The sequence below is a fragment of the Argiope bruennichi genome, chromosome 8 (assembly GCF_947563725.1).
Source record: "Argiope bruennichi chromosome 8, qqArgBrue1.1, whole genome shotgun sequence".
Taxonomy (NCBI): domain Eukaryota; kingdom Metazoa; phylum Arthropoda; class Arachnida; order Araneae; family Araneidae; genus Argiope; species Argiope bruennichi.
In genome coordinates, this window is record NC_079158.1 from 98943212 (window position 1) to 98961275 (window position 18064).

The 18064-nt window shown below is 30.8% G+C and overlaps 1 protein-coding gene across 1 annotated transcript; it reads right to left on the minus strand.

Annotated features, from left to right (window-relative positions):
- Nucleotides 1-334: 334 nt before the first annotated feature.
- On the minus strand, nucleotides 335-14122 carry LOC129980945 (protein artichoke-like). Its single transcript, XM_056091453.1, has 5 exons — nucleotides 14050-14122; nucleotides 7929-8316; nucleotides 5742-6055; nucleotides 3217-3365; nucleotides 335-537 (listed from the first exon to the last, which is right to left on the minus strand). Exons 2-5 carry the CDS (start codon nucleotides 8295-8297, stop codon nucleotides 398-400), a joined length of 972 nt encoding a protein of 323 aa, XP_055947428.1. The 5' UTR covers nucleotides 8298-8316; nucleotides 14050-14122; the 3' UTR covers nucleotides 335-397.
- Between the last annotated feature and the right edge of the window lie 3942 nt (nucleotides 14123-18064).

Consider the following 18064-nt stretch of genomic DNA (forward strand, 5'->3'; position numbering starts at 1 on the left):
TTTACAATTTTGGGAACAAAATTATATATCGTTTCATCCATATCGTTTGTTGGAATTTTTTAATTGTCGCATTCATATGCATGCGGATGGATAGACAGACAGTCAAACCGTCCAAAGTTTTATGTAGATTGGTAATTTCAGTATAAGTTTTACTGATCAATATATCAAATATACAAGTTATTTCTTCTAATTTCTTATTTTTTTTCATTTATCAGGCCCACATGCCATCATATCGAGTCCATTCAAACGAAGATCTAAAATATTTTTTTCGGATTCGGAAATATCTCAACTCCATATATGAGAAAGCAAAAAGAAAATAAATGAGTCTACATCATCAAACAAATAATTTTTGATTTATTAAGAAATAACAAAATTCATTTCCTGCAGAACCTGGTAATCAGCGTCCCCTGTTTCGAATGAAATCTTCTAGCTCTACACCATTCCTACCAAGTGGGCCTTGACAAGTGCCGAGAATTGTAGCTCGAGTCCTAGCATTGAACAACCACTCCATGGTGGAATCACATTCAAGAGGATTTTCTGCAAAAAAGGATTACTTTTTTGTTAATATTACTAATTAATAATGTTAAAAAAATTCCATAGACATTTATAAATATTGCTTGAATTTGAATTTTAAATTGAAGATATATTTTATTATTTAACTTTTAATTACCCACAGCTTCTTTTTGCTTTAATATAAGTGTAATTCACATGCTTTTTTAAAATGATTAATTAATCAACCGCAACTCTAACTCGCATCCTAACATCGAATTGCTATTCCACAGCTGAATTACAGAACGAAGGATTGCATGTAATGGACGCTTACATTTTCGAATGTTAATGTTGAAAATTTCGATAAATATTTATAAATATTATTTTAATTTAAATCTAAATGTACCACTTTTACCATTTTATGCTTAATTAACTGCATTTTTTTTAACATAATAATATTAATTTTTTCAAGTAGATGCGTCAGCCCTTGACCCTTTTTTCAGAGATAGCATTGAAAATACTTTAGATTAGAAAAGCATTATAATAAAATCGGGAGTGGTTAAAAGATTTGTAAGAAAATAAAAAAGAAAAAAAAATTGTCACTTGATTAAGAATTTTTTTTAAATATTTTATTTCCTGTTGCGGCTTTTATTTTCTGTTCCATGCGAATGAAGAGAATAGATTCTAAATATGACAAAATTATTATTTGCAATTATTTTTCCAAGTAGTAATAATTCCACAATTGTAAATTCTCTTTTATGCAGAAAACTCGATTTTATTGCTGTGAAAGTACTTTTATATATTCACAATATTTAGCTAAAATTATCGCAAACAGAATCAAAACTAGCGACATATACAAATATAGAACAAAAACTTCCATGGTCATTGGCTTTTAGCGGGAAAATAAGTATCGCCATCTATTGACTAAAAATGAAATATGTGCTATTGTTATTTTCTGTCTAAATCAAGTCAAACTCGAGTTATGAAGCAATTATTTCCTCTATAAGTAATTTTAAATTATAATTACGCCCCTTAGTAATTAAATATAAATACAGTTTTAAAAATTCGGATCATTTTTCACAGTAAATAATAAGAAAATAGTTGGAGCATTTCAACTTCTAAGTTTTGATCATTCTAGCCATTTTCCGCAGTAATTATTAAGAAAATTCTTGGAGTACTTCAACTTCTAGCGTTTAGCAACAGTGCAAAGATACACAAGTACTATGCTATGAATATTATACAGACACAATCCTTTGCAACAATTCGTGTAACAAAAGACAAATGTGAACTTTTAATCCCTTATTATGAAAGATGCTATGCTTCTTATTTTAAATAATTTAACTATATTTTTTGAATTACTATACATGTATTACTGTTTTTTAATGTATAATTTTTAAATTAAGGAAGATATTGTACACATAGAATGGCAAATTATCTAAAACTTTCATAATGAACAATTTAAGCAATATGTATTGACAGCTAACGAATGAATTATTAATGAAACCATACTACCAACCCAAAGAAGTGTAAATATTTTAAAGAAGTAACATGTAGTTGATCTTCTGTACTAAATCTTAGGAAATTCATGCAATTATAGGAGAATTCAACAATTGAAATCGTTAACAATATAATTAATTACATTTATTCGATTCTCAGTAATATGATATGCATGAAAATCAAAAGCTTCAGAATAAAACCAAACATTTTCAACTTTTTATTCGGAAAATTTCGAATCACTTTCATTTGTCCGAAAAATTTTCCCACAATTTGTTTTTATGCTTCCAGAATAAAATACTTTTTGATTTAATTTGTCACATTGTTATGGAAACTCCGCCCAGTGGGTTACTGGATGTTAGCTCCTTAATGATAACGACACTTTACTCCAGAAGATAAGATGGGCAACAGATAGAAAAATACAGCAGAAATGCACGAAAAGATATTACTTGCAGACATTAGTAATATACAATCAAACGACAAACATCTAATGAGAGAACAGCACAGCACAACAGTGCTTATACTATAGCTAGTGAATTCGCTCCATGAGTGCACTCTGAAGAGACTTCACTCTCGCGTGAGCACCTACGTTTATATAGCCTTCATCATATTGTATAGAATCTTCTAAAAGAATCTGAGGATCTCGATTTCTAATTAAGATAGCTCCACATTTTTTGTATTTTCGAGGACCTTTCCTTTTTGTAGCGAAATTTTCCAAATTAGTCGTGAAGATTGAGGGTCACTAACATGGATTTCATTAAAATATCTGTAAATTTTCTCTACCATACTATGAAACTAACTGCACTGGGAAACAATATTATAAATTCGTAATTAAATATTTATCTCAGTATTGAGCAGTAAAAAACAGTCTTGTAATGAATCCAATGCCCAATTATTTTTACGTATGATAAGCTTAAATGCGCACATTTCAAATGCTTCTTCTAAAAAACTTTTTTTAAACTAAAAACTACTTTTTTCTCATAGTAGCAACTTTTACCAAGTGCACGATATATTAAAAAAGGGTTTAAATTTGCAGCTTTGTGGTATGTTGTTTTTTTCCATGAAATCTATATATTACCAGAATTATTCTTAAATCTTCTATAACCAACAAACTATCTTATAAAATCTTGCATACGCTGTGCAATTGGCTTTAGGAATCACAAATCGGTACAGATGAATGAATTAATTAAAACATGTTTAAATCGCCTTATTCTTCAATTTTTTCATATTTACCTCTGACATCGAAAACTTCAAGTTGAGACCAAATTGGTTTGAAAGCCCTTTCTGGCAGATGTGTGATTCCATTCGTTCTGATAGTGAGTTCTGTCAATGCAGGCATGCCAGTAAAGAGATTGTCAGGGATACTTGTAAGTGCATTATCACTGAAAGAGACAAGAACAATTTTATGATTTGGGAAAATATTAACATTTGACTAAATTGAAAGGTTTCTAACCAGCGAATTATTGGTTACTATAAAAATTAAACAACCTCTGTTTTGGAAACAAAAACAACGGCCAAGATCTCTTTACATGCTAGTAAAGGATCCAGTTTCAGATGAAAGGGGATATATTAGGATATCATTACGCATATTTTTTTGATTACACGATGTATTAAAAGCACTTTGCTTCTCAGCATTTAACATTCCCTGCGATATAAAATTTAATGAGCATGGCACATACACTCAGTTGGAGGAAGCTTTGATCCAACACTCTTCACATACTAACATAACGGATTCAATTCCTAATTAAAGATAATGTATTAAAATATCAGTAATTAAGTCTTATCAATACATCGCATATTGAAACAATGTTCTCAGCATTTAGCATTCACTGAGAAATTAAATATAATGGGCATAACTCATGTACTCGGTGGATGGAATAGTATAGCTAGACTGGCTTCTACTGAAATATGTCGGCGTCATGGCATAGGGGTAGCAGGTCTTCCCGTGATCTGGGCGTCTTGGGTTCGAGTCCCTGTTCGGGCATGGTTGTTCTTCATCTGTTCTATCCATGAGATGTGTGAACGTGCCCCATGTAAGAAAGGGTTGCGCAAGCGAATGTGATGCATGAGTAGCTAAGACGTACTCCTAGCCCTAGTTGGCGCTACTAAAACAAGACACGCTCCCTTGACTTAAATCGCTGACTTCGTCAGTGAGCTTGTCTATGGCAAGTGCCATTATAAACAACAACAACTACTGAAATGTCAGAAATAAATACTCTTTTATTTCCATGGAAAATGTAGCGTCTTGAAAATAATTTAACATTGATAATTAAGCCAGCATATTCAGAGCACATTTTTAAGTAAAACATTATTTCAGGCATCAAATTAGTTAGTTTCATTTACTTATCTTTACTCCCCGTTTCAAACTATACTAAGGTTGTTTCTGCATAGACCATGAAATTTTGAACCATGATTAGACGACGAGAAAGCTGTCTAAACTGACCAGTCAAAGCTTCTTTGTCGTACTAATTGCAAACACGTAGGAAAGAATTATTCTTATTGATCAGTGAAACTAAATAAAGTTATGGAATTGGGTCTTAATTTAAGATAAGGATTAGGATAAATTCAATTTGTTATCTATATAAAATCATGAAACCTTTCGATACTTTAAAAACTTCATTTTCAAAACATTCAGTTATTCATTTATTAAATCGAACAATTTCTTAATCAGTATTATCTTTTAATAATATTTGTCATTCTTTACAGCATTAATATCTTCTGACAATGAACAAGAAATGTTAAATTATGAGGAGCAAAACCAAGATATATATACGTATATCACTTTCAGAAAATATAAGAAAATTCATTCGAATAAATAGAAAGTAAGGGAAGAACCAAATTTATAACTCTAAAACAAATATGATTCCTTAAAAATATATTCAAAAATTATCAAACCTATTGAGATTCAGTCTTAACCCTTGACATTGCATTCAATTATGCGCTTTATATCGGACTGTGTATCAATTCATGTTTGCTTCTGTCTTTATAACTCGTATTCATGAGTATATGTTCCTTTATTACATTCAATGACGATGCATATTTATTTTCTGAAATTAACCAACATCGATCCAAACTGGTTTGAAAAATAAATAAGTTTTAAATTTAACCCTTTCTCTACTGATAGGGCCAAACCCAGCCGTGAAAGTTCTATACTAATGGGTTGTTTCGGGACCAGTTTCTTTTTCAAAAGAGGGATATAGGATGTAAAGACAGGGTTTTTACATCCTTATTCGAATCAGAAGCTGCAGCCCAAACAACCTATTAATATAGAACATTCACGGTCGGACTGGGCCTGGTTAGTACTGAAAGGGTTAAACGTAAGTATGAATACATTGCACTTCTAATTAAATATTGCGTTATCTCACGAGTTTCTGATTATGACCGTAGAAGTTAAAATATATATTAATATTGTAAAGAATATACAGCACAGCTGCAAATTCCTCAAATTTCTGAGTAATGCAAGAAAAAAAAACCTAAAAAGTAAATACATGTTCATTCGCTTTTTATCATCTGATTTCAACATTCGTATCCGGATTGCAGTTAAAAAAGTACCGACTTGCAAAAGGCTCCGAACAGATAATTTTTCTTATTAAAATAAACCAAATTTCATTAACAAGCTATAAAATATAACAAGTATAAAGTATGATCCCGTGCGAGATATTGCTCCACAAACACGAAATTTCCTCAATCTTTTCCCTCACCATCACATTTTCATAGATAATTAAAATCTGGACCATTTATTTTGTTGTTAAACTTACTCGAGCTCCAGAATTTCCAGTTGATCGGCAGTTCTAGGCAGCATGCTTCTTCGGATGGGTCCGAACCTGTTTCCATCTATTGACAGTTGTTCTAAATTGACGAGTGTAGCGAAAGCTCTATCGCCCATCCTTTGGATTTTATTGTTAGAAACAGAAACAGCAGCCAGTGAAGTTGGGCCCCTATCAAACCAGTCATTACTCAGTTCGGTGATGGTATTGTAAGCCAAATCCAGCTCCCTCAACTGGCGGAGATGACCTAGATCAATTCTAGTGAGCTGGTTCTTTTCATTGAAACTGGAGGTTATTTCTAATACCTGGAATGGAAATGTCAACGACAATATCAAATCGTAGAAAAAGGAGAAGGAAATTGTTGTATATACGTAATGTTGGAAATGTATTCGCCTGATTCTTTAATTTTTAAAAATAGAGATTCTAGCCATATAGGATTTACTTCAAAGAAGTTTACCGAGGCTGTACAGAGAGATTACCTTATTGTACAACATGCTGTACTATATTGGACAATAATGTTCTATATTATATAAGTATTATTCGAACAAAAAGTGGACAAGTTGATTGAAAAGAATACGTTTATTGGAAATAAAATGAAAGCGTCGTGAGCGTAATAATACAGTTCCTATCGTTTAGGTAGCTGTTCTTTGTCTTTGGTGTAGAAAGATCGTAGTTGATTTTTGAGAAAGTCCTGCACAGCTTCCTTTACTTCATCATCCGAATGGAAACATGTCCCTTGTAATTTTCTCTTAAATTCTCCAAAGATGCGGAAGTCACAGAGTGACAAATCCGGCTGACTGTACGGCGGATGCTTCAATAAGAGTGACTGTACGGCGGATGCTTCAATAAGAGTGACTGTACGGCGGATACTTCAATAAGAGTGACTGTACGGCGGATGCTTCAATGGAATTTTTTTTAAAGATCATCTGGGTTTCATGGGAGACGCGTGGTCGGGCATTATCATGGAAAAGGATCACATGTTTTGTGAGAAGGCCATATTTTAATATATTTTTTCTACACCAAAAGGCAAATTTTTGGCTCTATTACTAGTTAAAAATCAAAAGTTGATTATTTCTTTAAAATGTAGCAAAATTTTCAATTTTAGGAAAATTTAATGTCTTTACGGCAACTGAAAACGTACTCCAATATTTTTCACACTTTTAATTTATCTTATCTACATCAAAATGCAATTTTTTCCGAACTATTACAAATTAAAAATCAAAAGTTGATTAGTTCGTTCCACCCTATTGTACAATATTATTGCGAATATTGGATTGTATCAATTATATATTTAAAGTAATCAGAAAAACAAAAAGTCCAGTCCTGAATTCCAGTCGCTGGTTCAATTTCGACAATTTTTATATAATATGGAAACATACCTCTAGATTTATCATTAATGGTATCTTGCCACCCATCACCCTCTGTAATTTAGGGAAATTTTAAAAACGTTTGTGCTTTTTGGGCATTTTCTGAGTGACAGAGTTCCTCAGCTAAAACCTCAGTGCCTATTTCCAAAAATTATTTTATAAAAAAGACTTTTGACAAATCCTTTTAAAAATTCATCAGTTGGTTGCCTATCTTTCTTCGATTTAATTATTATACGTTACAATAATCCGAATATGAATTTTTTTTAAACTTTGTTTTGTTAATTTGTGTTGTGTCTGCTATTAAATATCTTGTATATTTTTTTAATGAATAAGTTTTTTATTTCCCAAAATTTTACAATGCTTGAAAATATTTATAAAAACTTATTAAAACTAGAGGCAAAAAATTGTAGAGAAATAAAATTTATCTCACTAAAAAGCTAATTTTTTTTTTAAATTTTGAAATGGTGCTAAAATGAATGCTAATTTATAATATATCCTAAAATTTATTAAAGGGAAAAATATAAAAATTTTGATAATTTTTTTTTATTAATGAGTTATCTACTATTCCAATAAGTAAGTATAAACTGAATTCGGTAATTTCAGATTTTACTCTTTGTAATATAAAGTATTTTGGAACTGTTTTTGCATCATGCATAGCGCAAGCGAAATCAATGCCGACTCATTTTAGAAACCATCGCTCTATTTACATCATCGACCGCTCATCATCATTGAATTTATTCACTATAAATCAAACTATGCACATTATCGTGTTAAAATTCTTTAAATTTTATAAAAAAATTATTTCTCTTACTTCTAGTTTATCTTCCAAACCAGAAAATGCCACCTCCCCTGGTGGTGCCAGGCTATCCAACTGGCAATCAGTAATATCAATTCTCACTACATACCACCAGTCAAAAATTCTGGATGGTAGAGTCTGTAGATCCATATTTTCCATTCGGATTTCAAGTCTGGTCTTTGAATCCATCAGTCTCAGGGATTCGTGCAGTTCATTAATGTAAGCACCGCTGCAAGAGATTGCGACATCCACTTCTTCATCTTCTACGTCCTCATCACATCTGCAAGTGGGCGGAAACCTTCCAGGGTCTGGGCATACGCCTGATAGAACTGGAAGGGCCAAACCCAGAAGTAACAAAAGGTAGGCGCAAATGTTTGCGCGCATTGTGGCAGGGATGCTGTGTCTAAAGAAAATGGAGCTATGTTTTAATATCTTAATTATACGTTAAAAAAATTCTGGCAGAAATTTGAATTTTGTGCCTATATCCAATTTCGTTTTGAAAATGATGATTTTATCGATCATTTAGTTTGTTTGTTTCTGATGGCACTTGCCACTGACAAGCCCGCTGTTACGAAGACAGCGATTTAAGCCTGAGGGGGACGTCTCTTATTTTTTATAGCAGCTCCAACTAGGACCAAGAATACGACTTTGCTACTCACGCATCACTCATTCGCTTGCACAACCCCTTTTTACAGGAGGGCACATTCACACCTCTCACAGATAGAACAACAACCATGCCCAAACCGGGACTCGAACCCGGGACGCCCAGATCACGGGGAAGACGCGCTACCCCTATGCCAGGACGCCGGCATCATTTAGTTTACATTGATGAAGCAACATTTCATGTCAGTGCGATGGTACACAAGCACAATGTTCCCTTTTGGGGAAGGGAGAAATATTAACAAATTCACATGCAAGATTTACATAAGGTAAATTTGTTCTGTGCAGTGTCCCGAAAGAAAATATATGATCCCTTGTAAGGAGTCACACGTCGAACATCTGCGACTGATTCTAATAAAACTTAAAATAACCCCATACAATTCTTTTACATATAATATCTTATATTTTTCTTGATTTATAGTGCGATGAAGCTGTATACATCTTTATGAATTACCCTGTATATCTGTGTAAGACTTGATTAGATCAAAAGATCTATACTTTAGGACCCACACTTCCTCCATTATTATTAGAAAATATATATACAAAATTTCATAACTCTAGTTTAGCTATAAGAAAAAATCCAATAGCATTCACTATTGTCTTAAAGCGTCATAATTTTTCCAGATTTTACTAATATTGCGTGCCATAGATTAATCATTTGTCCCTTATATAAAAGTCTATCACCCTATAATCTATGTAAGAAGTCTGTTTAAAAAGTAACTGACCTTGAATTTTCTTACCTACGGTAATGATACTAGAACAGTGCCACAGTGCACAGTGAAAGAAGATAACATAATGCGCATGTTTGAATTTTTTCTCCGTATTCCAGTGTGTCCGTCACTACCTGCTGACCATTGAGTAAAGTGATAGTATAGGTGTTGGATGGATTTTTGACTTCTCTGAAGATAACAAATTCAAATTTTCTTGGCAAAATACTGAATTCTAGTCGTCTCCCAACCTCCATATTCCCCAGATATGGCTCCTTACGACATTTGTTATTTCAGAAATAAAAGATGCCTTTGAAAGAATCCCATTTTGAGCCTTCCATGAGTGTTTTCGGTAGTGGAAGGATCGGTGGGTTAAGTGTGTGAATCCGACTTTGAAGGGGATTAGGTCCCAATTTCGTCACGTAAGTAGTATATATTTTCTGGCCAAAGATCGGAAATTTTTTTAAACAGCCCTCGTATTTATAGTATAGCAGTAAAATATCATATTACGTAACATCCCAATATCTATTATTCTGTGCTTGATTTGTAAGCTTCTAAAACTGAAAGAAAACTTAAAATAAACAGTTACTTTCACGTAGAACAATCGCGAGGCTCATTTGTTTTCAGCGAAATTTGTTCCTTTTATCTTGCTTCTTAAACTCGAATGTATTGATTTTTTTATTTATGTAATTTATTATGGTTTTTTAAAAAATTTATAATGATTAATTATTAAAGATTATTATTAATCAATTATTAAATGTCAAACGTTTCGTATTAAAATGTATTACTATTATTAAATGTCAATACATTAATAAACAAAAATAAATTTATTAATAATAGTTTTTAAAATACATTTCTTTTAACGAAATAAATAATTATCATTATCAATTTTCGTTAATCATTCACGACTGTTAATCCCAAAATTTTAAAAAAAATGAAATTTAAAAAAAGATATTTTTGTCGTGAAAAACAAACAGATACGACTGAATTTTTTTTTGAAGAAAATCAATAACATATAAGAAAATAAATTCATTGTTCACTAAATTATAATTTATAAGTAGGCTTTTGACTAAAAATTTTCAAAAGCAGGTTTAATCCTAGTTTAGCTTGCCCTCGAGTTTGTCGCCATTGTGGTAACCCAAAAAAGCAAGCGGAATAATTTTTCTTGTAACCCTAATACTGATTAGTGTGAAATTTTTTTCGTTTGTTGAGTTGTACATCTACTACAGCTATTTTGTAAGAAATGGAAATTAAAAATTATCGACAAATAAACATCAATTAAAAAATTTAATTAAATTACGTTTTAGAATCGAAAGTATAATAAAACATTCAATGTTGTTTTTAAAATGAATTATGAACAGATAATATTTAATTTTTTGCAATTCTTATCAAATTATTTTACTCTAATTAAAATCGTCTGTTTACGAATTTTGTCAGAACAGAAACTAAAAACATCTGCACGAGCTTTTTGAATCGTTTGTCTTTATTTCATAGTTTTTCCATCTTAATATTCTAATAGAATTCTTTGCGTTTTGTTGTTCTTTTCGTGGATTTCCCGAGATTACCCGATGTGTGTTCAATAATCCGATGTCTGATAATTACGATAATTAAAAATATTATGAGAGATATAGAATTCGATGCCTACGTTTCGAAATATATATGGCAAGGACAGAACGATATTTGCATCACTGAAAGGTCCTGCTGTTTTTTATGGAAATATTTTTTGCTCAAATGAAGAATTAGCTGAACAGAGTAAGTGTATTTATTCCTTCAAATTTCTTAAGAATAGCATCCAAACTATTTGGATGCTTTTATTTTTTCTTGTACTGTTCTTGTTATTTTCAGAATTCTTACTTTTATTGAGCTAGTCAAGCTATAAGGTTTCGGCTACTGCAGATGTAGGATGTTTTTTTTTAAGGTAAAGTTCGTTATTTCAGAATTAAAGAAAATTTATCAATCGTGACCATAATGGTTCATAAAGAAGTGCTCTTAGATAAAACAATCGTAATCAATAAATCTCATAATATAAATGGTGAGTAACTATAATTGTTTCACAGTATTGTTTATATGGTCAGCCATTTTGTTTGGCAACTTTTTTACTATTGGCATCTTTGGTGAAACAAGGAACAAACTAGAATTTTACTACAAAACCTTTTTGTTTTGATTTTATATCATTTTCAGTCCTTTTGCGACCATCCGTAATAGCTGAGTCACTTAATTCTAATCATTATCACATGTTAAGCATTATTTTATATTTTTATTTATTTTCTTCTTTCAGTCAATTAATTTAATTTTCATTTTAATTAAAAACAACTTTGAATTTTGAATTTCAATATTCTCTTAAATTCATTACGAGATGGCAAACGCTAAGCAATAAAAATTAAATTCAATTAAATGCACTTACGATAATAAATTAATGATAGATACCTTCTTAAAATATTAAATTAATATCCCGAAATACAGAAGAAACATGTGCGTGCGATGACAAAACTCTACATAAAGTGAAAAAAAATCAATTATAATATTGTATATTAACAACCGTGAAATATTACAAGAATAAAAATTCTTCTAAAAAATGAGGTCAGTATAATTTTATCAGAAAACGAAAAGGTATGTGCTCTAATGATAATCGATTGCAACCAACATTTCACACAGAACGACAGTTGAAGTCAGAAGATAACATACCGAATTTCATTGATATATATTATTACGTTTACATGTGTATGAAAATACAAACCAATACAGTCAACCCTATTTAAGTTATTGCAATGACGAGTTATTGCGTTTCATACATGTGAAAATACAAACCACTTGACAATCAACGCTATTTATGTTACTGCGTTGACGAGTTATTGCGTTTACATGCATTTAAAAGTACAAACCGATAGACAGTCAACTCTATTTATGTTATTGACGAGTTATTGCGTTTCATGCATGTGAAAGCACAAACCACTTGACAGTCAACATTATTTATGTTACTGCGTTGACGAGCCATTGCGTTTAGATGCATGTGAAAATACAAACCAATAGATAGTCAACTCTGTTTATATTATTGATGAGTGATTGCGTTTCATGGATGTGAAAGCACAAACCACTTGACAATCTACACTATTTATGTTACTGCGTTGACGAGTTATTGCGTTTACATGCATGTAAAAGTACAAACCGATAAACAGTCAACTCTATTTATGTTATTGACGAGTTATTGCGTTTCATGCATGTGAAAGCACAAACCACTTGGCAATCTACACTATTTATGTTACTGCGTTGACGTGTTTTTGCGTTTACATGCATGTGAAAGTACAAACCAATAGACAGTCAACACTACTTATGTTATTAAGTTGACGATTTATTGCGTTTACATGCATGTGAAAGTACAAAACAATGAACGATCAACTCTTCGACAGATTTGGTTCAAAATTTGATAAGAATATATTATGTTAATTCCCTGAACCTGTGTATCAAATAATTTTGCGACCAAGATGTTTTCTTTTTGCAGGTACCGAACTCACTTGTATTTATACAGCCAGGCAACCACAAATGGATTACTTGTAACCACAGTCCAGACTTCCTACAAATGGATCTTTTTGAAAACTTGATAGGAACTACAAATTTGGGCGTGAATTCATTTACCAAATTCCATCCTTTTAGCTCAAAGCATTTTTTAATTATCCTGTTCACATACAGATATATTAGCCTACATAATGCCATAAATGTGTTTTACGAAATCAAGAAATCAAAAACGATCAAATTCGTCAAAATTTCGAGTTCGATTATTTTGAAAATTAAAATACTTCATTTGTCCTATACGAGAAGTAAAAATAAGACAAACCAGCTGAAATGGTTTCCCCAAAACTTTCTTAAATACTCTCTAATAAACTTTCCATGCCATAGAACGCCTTACATAGCATTGACGCACAATAATTGCAAAATATCAATTTTTGGTGAGAATTTAGCATTTTTGCTTAATCTATCGTGTCATCCTTCTCGTGTTAATTAGCGATTAACCCCTGGCAAGTGGTTAATAATATCCAAAATTCGAATTTGGACTTTAGACTCTTTTTTCTCAGCCGACTGAAACAAAATTTTGACACAGATTATAATAATAAAATCCCATACCAAATTTGATATATTTAAGTCACTACGTTTTTGAATGATCGTGTTTACATATTTATGAAAATATAGACAGCCAGACAGTCAATTATATTTGGCTCAAAATTTGACAGGTGTCTACCAAATTTTGTTTATTGGGCCTTGTAATTATTGTGTTAACTTATATTCGAATAGCTGAACAGACGGAGTTTGAACGGAGTCCCTTTGAACGGAGTTTACTCAAAATTGGATAAAAATCTAAAAATTTAGTATAAAGACCGTACAGCAAATTTCACCCATTTAGCTCAAAGTGCTCTGAGTTATTTTTGTCACAAACAGGCAGACATTTTCCAAAAATGCGTTTTTCGAACTCTGGTAGGTCTAAAACATTCAGACTCTTCAAAATCTTGAGTTCGAATTATAATTCTTTATAATTCTTTCTCTACATTACATAAACGAGAAAGTAAAAAGTTTTTCATATGGACATTTATATTTTTTGTAAAAGGACATAATTATAAATCTCCTGAATAAGTTTGAAAAATTTACAGAGTAATGTAGAAATGGTAAGCAAAATGCTTCAATTAACATAATATAGATAAATTTTTCTTTATCATTAACAATCGCATTAACATATCAAACGTCGGTCTATCATTAAAATACATTAGAAATACACTTACCTTGCAAGCTGGCTGATTGGAAGAAAAATACGTTGTTGAAATAAATTTAAATATCTTACGTGAAAGTGCAGATAAGAAAAATCACAGATGGTTTACATATGCGAAGCAAGATATAAGACAAATATATTCTCACAGACGTACATAAGCATTTTAATATTTCTATGATAACATTTCGATATTATTCATCCCTTTTTTCTATGGCAGAATTGTTTTTGGAAAACTATTTTAATCCCTTGATTTATGAAATTAATTAACCCCTCTTACCTCTTTTTATACACAATTTGATTTCTTTCAATAGGGTTGCTATTTTTATAGTATTATTTGTTGTTTATTTATAGTGTTAAAAATAATATTTATTTATTAATATAATAACGCAAAAAATTTCATTTTTTTACAATATAATAAATATGTTTATTGTTCTAACACTTGTATTGCACTCTTTTTGCTACATTTTTCTTTTTATTATCCCTGCATGTTAAATTCAACTGCTTTTGCGTATTTTATTATTTTGCAATGTATTATTTATTACATTAACATTATTTATTATTTATTATTACATTGCCTTCACACGCATTACGCCATTTCGTGATTTTTCTTTATAGTTGTTTTGTTATAATTCAAGAAACTATATACAATAGAATGAATAGGGCTGGAGAATGTTCATAACTTGGATTACTTATTTTAGTACGTATTTCATGAAATAATGTTAATTTCATATATTTCTAATACTCTATTTTAAATTTGGATTAAGTTGGGATTATAGGCATCGAAATTTGCGCGTTTTAAAATTAGTACCAGGGAGACAGAGCTTAGCCTCGGCAGTTCCTCTCTCTCTCTCTTTCACTACCTCTCTCTCTGTAAAATCGTGGTCATTTCTTTTTAGAAAAAATATTTAGAGACAGATTTAAATGTTGCGTTCAATCTCCCTGATACTTATCTCTTAAAGAATAAAACTCAGATTAGAACCTCAAAGAAAGGAAGGGAAATTGTCATGAATGGTTTGGTGCACGCATACAATTGACGTCTGAAAATCTATTAGCGACACAAAATGCCAGAGAAGTGATATGCAATTTATAATATAGTGATAACAATGGACACTGCATATCATCTCAAGTTCATTTTCAATTTTCCCCCTACCTCTGGAATAAGGTTGGTGCAAAAATTAGATTTTTATCAGAGGAACCAGATGATCTAAGAAGGCTTAAAGTACAGATAGTGACAGTAGTTAAACATTGCACCATACTCCCAAAAAGTGTGGGGAAAGTCATTTGCGATATCTTTACTCAAAAAGTAGGATGGTTGAAAAAAAATCAGAATGAACTGAAAATATGTTCGATTCTATTGGATCTCGATAAAGAGGGCATTAATCCCCAACTACTATTAATCCAATATTAGCCGCTAATCGCTAATTGCTAATCCGGCATTCTGCAGCTAATGTCTCCTCGGACAAAAAATTCAGATGTGTGCTTTTGACGGAAGTAAGTGGATCCAGCTTTCCTGGAGATTATACCAACGGTCATTTGGTTGTTTTGTTATAATCTCGATGGCTTCGTAAAGAAGGGTGCTATGCAAGAATTAATGTTGTTTATAATGGCGTCTATTAAGTCGTCTACTAACTTTCTAAATTTTTTTTTGTAAAATCAAGGTTTTTTGGAGAAAAATATTTAGATGCGAATCACATTCTGATTACATATGAATTTTTTTTCGATTTTACTTATTTATGAATCGGTTATTTAAATAAAAATAATCATGAATGCACTCAGCCACGACCTCCGTAATACAAGGCCTCACAACTAGTTTGTGACGTCACACAATTAGGATGATTGCCTGCCGTGAGCAGAATCCTGCTTTCTTCCTTGATGTGTAGGTATATTTTAAATTCACTTAAAAATAACTTACTATTCCTAATATTAAGACATGAATCTTGCATAAAATTCAAGATTTATTTTTTCCCGTGTGAATAAAAGAAACGGCATGATAGAAAATCTTAAAAGTCCTCTATAGCGTATTGACCATTTAATAACATTCAAACTTTCGAAGATGTGAATTTATTAGATATATACATTGAGGTATTGTTAGTTTTCTTGTTTTAATAGTTTTTTTATTTTATTAAAAGCTGTTAAAAATCGTTTTATTTTTGCCTTGAAAATATTTTTTAAAGCTTGAAATTAAATTAATCATTAAGACTTTTTAAAGCTTTTGATGATTTTTTTTTATTGTAGTGACAGGTAATACATGTATTTTATAAACTAACATATAATTGTTTACTTCTCAAATTACTTATGAACTTTCAAATAAAACATTAATGTATTTAATATCAGATTTAAATTTTACACCAACTAATTCTGTTGATAAAAAAGAATTACTTTCACACCTTGTTTTTTCACATTAAGAATTGTTTTCATTTAATATAATAGTAATTCATACAATTTAATAAACTAGCTTTTATTACATCTGATTTCACATTTCAATGCACTTATACTTAATCTGAAGTAATAGTAAAGGATAACACAAATAAAAAATCACACATTATTTGATTCATAACATTTTATTTTCAGAGAAAATAACAAAATACATTTTGTTTCTTAACTTTATTATAAATTTCACACAGACAAATGAAAATAATTATAATATTAAATAAAGTTAAAATACAAATTTATAAATAAAAGTTAATAACAATATTAAAAGAAACAATTGTGATAAAAGTCAATTAACAATTTATACTGATATTACTGCTTGAAAATTATGCTTGAAAATTTAATATTAAATATTTTTATCATCCCTCCTCTTTTTCAAGTTAGTAATTTTTAATTTTTTTTTTCCTTTCTTTTTTCTGCTTTCTTTACAGCTAGGTTTTTTTTCTGAACTAAAGCTTTAGCTAAATTATCATTTTTTTTCTTAACATAATTATTTTAAAATATATTTGTGGAGCACCAAACAACTTTCCAGATAATGGAATTAAACTGATGACCTTCATCACATGCTCCACTATCACAGAATTCATTTTCTTCTAGAATAGAATATGTAAGGCAAGAAACTTTTTCTTTGATCGCGAAGTTTTAGGAATTCAGACTCATATTCGTCGCATATTTTTTTAAATACTGTAAAATTATAGAGCACTGCATTTAAAATATGTTCTTGCGGGAAAGAAAGTTTACCCCTATCCAAATTTTTTAAATATTCATGTTCTGGGGATAATTTTATCTCTTTATCTAACTGATGTAAATATTTGCAGGCAGTACACTTAGATTTTTTTAAAACAGAAAAAATACAATACCCTGCAAGATACATCAAAACAGGAAGGCTTTCTTGCAAATTCAAAATGTCTGTTGGTTCTACTTTAAGGTCGATGAAAGCAATTGAAGAGCTTGGATCATAATCCGGAAAGATATCATCTGTTTCAAAATTTGTAATTTTAAAGGTGCCAAAAGATTTGCTGGGAACGGACAGTTTCAACAAAGACTGAATTCTTAATTTTTTTTCACATTCAAAGAGTTGCTGTGTTGAAATATTGTATTGGCAACCTGCTAATCTGCGATAACAGCCAAACCTACTTTCCAAGTCATCTGTTTGAAGCTTGCCAGGGAGAATATAACTCATTTAAAAATTATCTTTACAATAAGATGAAATTTCTATTAAAGCTTTGGTAGTTAAAACTAAAGCAGTCCTTGTTTCTTTTGTAAATGTCCCAGTATTAAATTTCATGTCTTCCCAATTATCAAGCCATTTTAAAAATTTCTCTAAAAATAATATCTTAATGTCCTTTTTATCAAAAGTGAATGGCTCCTGATACCTATTGTTTAAGCGTTTACCTTTATTCGGTGTTTTAACATTAACAATTTGCCACCATGTAATAATAATTTTTAAAAACTCAGACGTATCCTTAGAATAGATTAAATTTTTCCTTTCTCCTAATTCCACAAGAGCTTCTGCAACATGTTCATTAAAAATACTGAAAACCAACTGAACGTTTTGCCTTTCCATGTTTGATGGAGCAAGTGCTTTAAGACTTAAT

Coding starts and splice junctions, on each gene's coding strand:
- LOC129980945 (XM_056091453.1), bottom strand. CDS start 8,297: ATGCGCGCAAACATTTGCGCCTACCTTTTGTTACTTCTGGGTTTGGCC. Junction 6,056..7,928: donor GTTTGGAAGATAAACTAGAA/GTAAGAGAAATA, acceptor TTTCCATTCCAG/GTATTAGAAATAACCTCCAG. Junction 538..3,216: donor TGAAGTTTTCGATGTCAGAG/GTAAATATGAAA, acceptor CCTTTTTTGCAG/AAAATCCTCTTGAATGTGAT.